This window comes from Elephantulus edwardii, unplaced genomic scaffold (genome assembly GCF_000299155.1).
Source record: "Elephantulus edwardii isolate Elephantulus edwardi_28Jun2011 unplaced genomic scaffold, EleEdw1.0 scaffold00022, whole genome shotgun sequence".
Taxonomy (NCBI): domain Eukaryota; kingdom Metazoa; phylum Chordata; class Mammalia; order Macroscelidea; family Macroscelididae; genus Elephantulus; species Elephantulus edwardii.
Window position 1 is genome coordinate 1,661,162 of NW_006399772.1, and position 6,347 is coordinate 1,667,508.

The 6,347-nt window shown below is 39.3% G+C and overlaps 1 protein-coding gene across 1 annotated transcript; it reads left to right on the top strand.

The window, feature by feature from the left end:
• The first annotated feature begins 1,620 nt into the window (after positions 1–1,620).
• On the top strand, positions 1,621–2,058 carry LOC102859503 (KH homology domain-containing protein 1-like). Its single transcript, XM_006882678.1, has one exon. The coding sequence runs from the start codon at positions 1,621–1,623 to the stop codon at positions 2,056–2,058; it is 438 nt and encodes a 145-aa protein (XP_006882740.1).
• The last annotated feature ends 4,289 nt before the right edge of the window (positions 2,059–6,347 follow it).

Here is a 6,347-nt window from a genome sequence, read left to right on the forward strand (position 1 = left end):
GCCACACTCAAGTTAATTTGTGTTGTCACTGTGCCAGTCCTTCTCATGGAAGGTCTGTCTTTCACTCAGTCAAGCATGATGTCTTCTTCCAGGGAATGCCCCCTCCTGACACCAGGCCCAAGGTATATGTGAGGAAGCTTCACTATCCTTGCCTCTGAGGAACACTCTGGTTGCAGTTTCTCTAAAACAGACTTCTTTGTTCTTTTATTAGTCGGTGGTACATTCAATACTCTTCACCAACACAATCATTCAAAGCTCCAGTGATGTACTTCATAGGAAACTGCCCTGCGTGTCCAAAGGCAACACCTGTCTGATATTTTTCAATCCACAGCAGCTCTATCAGAGAAAGGTGGATAGTCTCTCTTCCCATGTGATTTACAACCTGGGAAACACAGTGGAAGGTCAGCTATGAGGTTAGTCCTGACGCAACAGCAATGAGATAAGCTGGACAGAGTAAAAGAAAAAAAATTTAAACATTTCCTTTTTATATACTATGAACATAACATATATTATATGTTATGTTATTAACAAAACATTTCTAAAATTTGTAAAAGCACTGTAAGACTTAAACAAGATATAGTTGTATGTTTCCTGGAGAAATAGACAACTGCGACAGTCTCTAAAGGGCTATTTGAAGACAATTTCATTAAATCGACAAAGATGTGGTGGTGTACCATCGAGTAAGAAATCACCAATATCTGACCCCTCGGTGACTTTTCAGAGGAAATCACACAGGAGGAGATTGCCCATCCTCCTCCCACCTGAGTGGCTTGTCGATTTGAACCTTGTACATTTGAAATTGCAGTGCAGCTTCTTGCCTCTAGGCAACAAGAGCTCCCTACAAAGGTACAGACAGCATAAAATCATCATAATTAAGTCTTTTAAAAACCTCATAGAGACTCCTAACTGATACATTGAGTTCTGGAGGCTGCAAATGGGACAGGACTAAGAAATGCACCGTCTCTCGCTCTCAAGGAAATGCTAGTGGATTTGAACTGCCAGGAAAGCATGCCCTTTGAGTTAGCAGCACAAAACTCTACAGACTGCCCCAGCAGAGAACATAGAACAAAGGAATGGTGAAACTCCAAGGACTATTTGCAACAAGAAGTGATTGTGCCAAGGTTAGAGGAGGGGGAGTGTAGGAATGAGAGATGATACTGAAATTGGATTCAGCTCAGAACAAAGAAACCCAGTGATACAATCTATTAAAATCACCACCAAGGACACATGGAGAGAGAGGAACGGTCTGGAGTAGCAATTACAGATAACCAGAACAAAGTGAAACCTCATCTAACCAACTATGTACTATGGAAAATCTGTAAAACATTAAATGTAAATAATTGAAAAAATTCACCTTAAAATTCTTTCTGATAATTTTTTTTAAAACTAGTTTATTTCAGCATGGTTTCTCACTGTCTCCTCTTAGGTATTCTAAAATGCCCATAGCATACTGAAGCAATGAGAGTATATATAGTGCATCTATCTTAAAGCTTTCCGTTTTATGTTATTTTGATGTAAGACAAAACCATAAGCGACTGTGAAATTGTATTACTGTTCTGTTTATAGAAGTGTTTACTTGTACTGTATCAGCTCAAAGCAAACAACAACATGGGAGCGTGTATGTCCCTGGCGGGTGCTCTCTCAGACAAGCCATGGTGGAGCGTGCCTGAAAACTTTCTGCAGCCACTGGAATTTTGCATGGACAAGGACACGGAAGAGCAAATCTTTGGCACAGGCTCTTCAGACACACTCCTTCGCCGAACTGAGGAGCACAGCGGCACCCTTATCCATCTAGAACCCTGGTTCACAGCCTCGGGTCAAACTTGTGTGATAATAGTAGGACCAATCCCAGCGAGGAGATGGCTGCTGAAAATGATCCAATGTTTAGAAAGCTTAGATTCTGAAATTCGGGCCCAAGGTTTCTATATGCTGCTTCGAGTCCGGAGCCACCCACTGACTGAAGACAACCTGTATTCACTTCCTGGCCGACTGTCTCTTTCCTCAGAAATGGCATTGGCTGGCAAAACAGGGAGTTTCTCCTACCTTGGAATTATCTAACCACCACCATGCTGTCTCATATAAATCTCTTCAATGTAATAAAATGTTCCATCCTGTACAATCCTTCAATAAAACAAAGTTAGTTAATATGAAAAAAAAGAAGTGTTTACTTGTGAAACAAAAACCTACATGTTAAATCAGAATAGATAAGAAAAGAAATAAAATGTTTTTGTTATATGCAATTGGATCAGTATGATTCATAGTGACCCTATGAACAACAGACCTCAATTCTATACTATCCTGTGCTATCCTCACCATTTCTGATACACTTAAGCCCAATGCTGAAGTCACTATGTCAATCTATCTCCACGGGGGTCATCCTCTCTTTCGCTGACCCTCCACCTTTCCAAGCATGATATCTTTTTCCAAGGAATAGCCTCTCGTAGTAACATGTCCAAATTACGAGACAAAGCTTTGTTATTCTTGCCTCCAAGGAACACTCTGGCTTCACCCTTTCCAAGACATACCTGTTCATTCTTTTGGCAGTTCATGGGATATTCAGTGCTTTTCCCTACCACCAAAATTCAAAGGCACAAATTCTTTTTCTGTCATCCTTATTCATCATTCAGCTCTCAAATGTATAGCAAGCAATTGAAAAGACCATGGCCTGAATTAGGCACACCTTAATCTTCAAACTAACATCATAGCTCTTCAGTATTTTGGAGAGGTCCCTTAAAGCAGACTTGCCCCAAAAGCGTGGCTCTTTATCTCTTAACCACTAGTACCAAGGATGTTTACTGTAGATGCAGATGAAATCATTAATCTACAATGATGTTGCCCACTTGGCCCAGTGGTAAAAACCTTTGCCTTCTTGAAGTTAAAATGTAACCCATAATAAAGGCTGTAATCCTTCATCTTGTTTGCTTTCAACAAGCAAGGTTGTGTCATCTGCATAGAGCAGGTTATTGATGAGTCTTCCTACAATTCTGACATGACATTCTTTTTTCACAGAGTCCAGCTTCACAAATACACAAATTATTTGCTCAGCAAAAAGCCATATTTTAAAAATACATAGAAAAAAAGAAAACCACAAAAACCCACCACTAGACAGCTCCCAGATACTAAGATAAGTACCAATTCACTAGCCATGAGATTTGGGACTACTTCTAAAGCCACTTGTTGGTAGCAGTTTGGAGTTTCTGGTCTCCTTTATAAAGCATGTTGTTATGTACCATCCTGTCAGAACCAACTGACCCTGCAGGGGATTTTCAGAGGTAGTAAATCACATGAGAGGAGACTGCCCATCTTTCTCCCTCAGAGGAACTGGGGGATTTGAACCACATGCCTTTGGGTTGGCAGCACCATTCCTTTCCACTAGACCACCAGAGTTCTAATTGATTCTTCTCTTCTCCGACCTTCTCTTCAGTAACCTTCTGCCTTCTAGAGCTCCAACCAGTGGTAATCTCCAGTGCATCTGGCTTTCGGCCCCAAGCATTTTCAACCCCAACCTTCAGGGCCTGTGGTCACTCAGAGCCAGCTGAGCTGCTGCCATGGCCTGGAGAGATCCAATAGGCATGAGGTCAGTTCACCCACTTTATAACTTTGATGAGAAGACTTCGTTCTTAGTCACAGAGAAGTGTTTTCAAATTTGTTTCCATGCCTCCTTTTTTGTTCTCTCATGTGCATAAAAGCAAACATTGTCTAGATCTGAATGCCTCCCTCTCTGGCGCTATCTGTGCTGTTTGTGTGCACAGCCCAGCTCTGGGAAGGCTGAGGAACAAACTGTCACACAGAGACACAGAGTGTTTGCTGGTTTGCAGCTGCAGCTGTTGTCTGTGGTGCCAGATGTCTTTCACAAGCCTTTTCTTTTTTTCCTCATCCAGATCTGTCTAGTGACATTTCTAGAAAAAATTATATCCCCGCGCCAAGTTTACTTATCTAAGTCGCATAATTCTCCAAAGATCATAATTAATGTTCTACAAAATTTTAATACAGAAAAGCAACACTTTATGTATGTTGTTGCTGTTGTTGTTTATTGCCTTCAAGTAGAGCATGACTCATAGCAATCCTATGAACAAAAGGCTTGAGATATATTTATATATATATATTTATTTATATATAAAATGTAAATTTTATATATAAAAGGATAAATTATATATATATATATATGTATATTTCCTCCTCATTTGGTAATCCACAATTGCTTTTTTGCCTAAAAGGAGTCTGTAATTCTAACTGAACTTTCTAAGAATCACGTACATATTATCTTAGTATCTTAGGAGACACACATTGTGGCCAATAAAATAAATTTTGTCAAATTAAGATGAACAGCAGCAGTTTAGTAGGTAATGAGTTTAGCAACAACTTCACAATTTGTTCTTGGCAAGACCAGCAAGGGCTCTGGGGCTCTGGAACACCCTGGAAAAACATTTGAAGGGAAGAATGCAAGATGCAGCAGGAAAACAGATCCTATCTTCCTAAAGCCAAGAGAAAGTGCTTCTCTCCCCTTTAGTCAACATCTGTATTTGTTCTGTGGATGTTGAGGAATAACAAACGAAGACATTCCGTACCAATTATGCAAATGCATCAGGAATTTATATTTCCTTTGCAAGGTAAGAGAAAAGGAAAGAGGAAAGAAATTCTATGTCCAAATTCTATTCATGACAAAGTAAGTCAGATGTTATTTTTGTTGCTACGTGCTGTAGAGTCAGTCACCTGTGACCCACAGCAACTCCTATGAACAACAGTTCTGAAGCCTGCCTTGTCCTGAACCATTCTCACTGACTCCGATACACCAACCCCCAATGCCCTAGTTATTGTATCATTCCATCTCATCCGAGATCTTTTTCTCCTGAGCTGTCCCTCCGCCCTTCCAAGCATGATGCTCGGCTCCACAATCAATACCCTTGACACCAGCAGTCAGGAAATCAAAAGACATATTGTATTACTTAAATCTGCTCTTAGGGACCTTTCTAGAGTACTAAGAAGCAATGATGTCAGTCTGGAGACTAAGGTGCTTTTGACTCAGGCCATGGTCTTTACAATTACTTGCTATGAATCAGAGAGCTGGACAACGAATAAGGACCACAGAAGAATTGATGCCTTTGAATTGTGATGCTGGAGAAGAGTCTTGAACATACTGTGGACTGCCAAGAAAATGAATTGGTCTGTTTTGGAGAGGGTGAAACCAAGATTTCCTTGGAGGCTAGGATTTTAAAGCTCTGTTTCACATACTTTGGACATGGGGCTAGGAGGGACTGATTCTTGGAGAAGGACATCATGCTCCCTAATATGATGGTAATGAATTGTTGGTATTTTTTTAAAAAAATAATTATAAAATCCATCTTTGACATTATTTAATAAAATTATAGGATAATCACCACTGTATAAAACAGTAGGGTCAGGGGGAAAGGTTAAGAAAACAAATTGGCTAATAAACTCAAATTTACTCAAAAAATGCACATAAGCACATACAGGTTATATTCCTAAATCCACAAGAAAGAGCTTTTAAGATTTAGTAACTTCAAAAGTACAAATGTTATAATCTTGCAAGGTACTACCACATGACAGTTTAGTTATCAAAATTCATTGTAATTTTTTTCTTTTTTTTTGTTTCATTAAACATTTGACATCTACAATGTAAACAATACAAAAATGAAAGTACCGATGGCAACTATGCAAGAGATTACTGTAAACTTATAACTACCTTTTCCCAGGGTCCAGTTTTTGTCTTGGGGATCTCAGCCAGTATTGCTGTTAGTTGTTTACCTGGTTGATGTATCCCAATACTATTCCTGAGTTATTAGTAGAAATAATATTCAATTTGTTCATAGGGTCACTATGAGTAGTCTATGACTTGACGGCACTTAACAACAACAATAATATTCAATTCAACTGTTACACTGAGTCAGAGCCCATTTATAGCTGACCCTTCAGTGAGTTCACAGAAGCTGTAAATCACATAGGAGATTTTCCATCTTTCTCCTGAATCATAGCTGGCAGATTTGAATAGATGACAGCACAAAGTAGGGGTAATAGTAGCAGCAGAAGCAGCAGTAATAGATGTAGTAGCAATGTTTCAAATCACGTAACATCAATTTCATTTTTCCACGAGTGATCAGTATCAGTCATTCTATTTTTTTATTATTATTAAATTTTATTAGTTTTAATGACCATTTACAGGGATTTGGGGTTTTCATTCCTTCATTGCTGCACCATTCTCTCCACTCTCCTCCCCACTTTGTTCTTCTTCCCCCGCCATCCGAATGTCTGTTTTAATTGTCCAATTGCCACAGTGCTTGTCAAAGTCAGTTCTGATTAATCTCCTTTGTCAGTGTGTCCTTTGCCAT

What these genes read in the sequence shown, in the direction of transcription:
- LOC102859503 (XM_006882678.1), top strand. Translation starts at nt 1,621, where the DNA reads ATGTCCCTGGCGGGTGCTCTCTCAGACAAGCCATGGTGGAGCGTGCCT.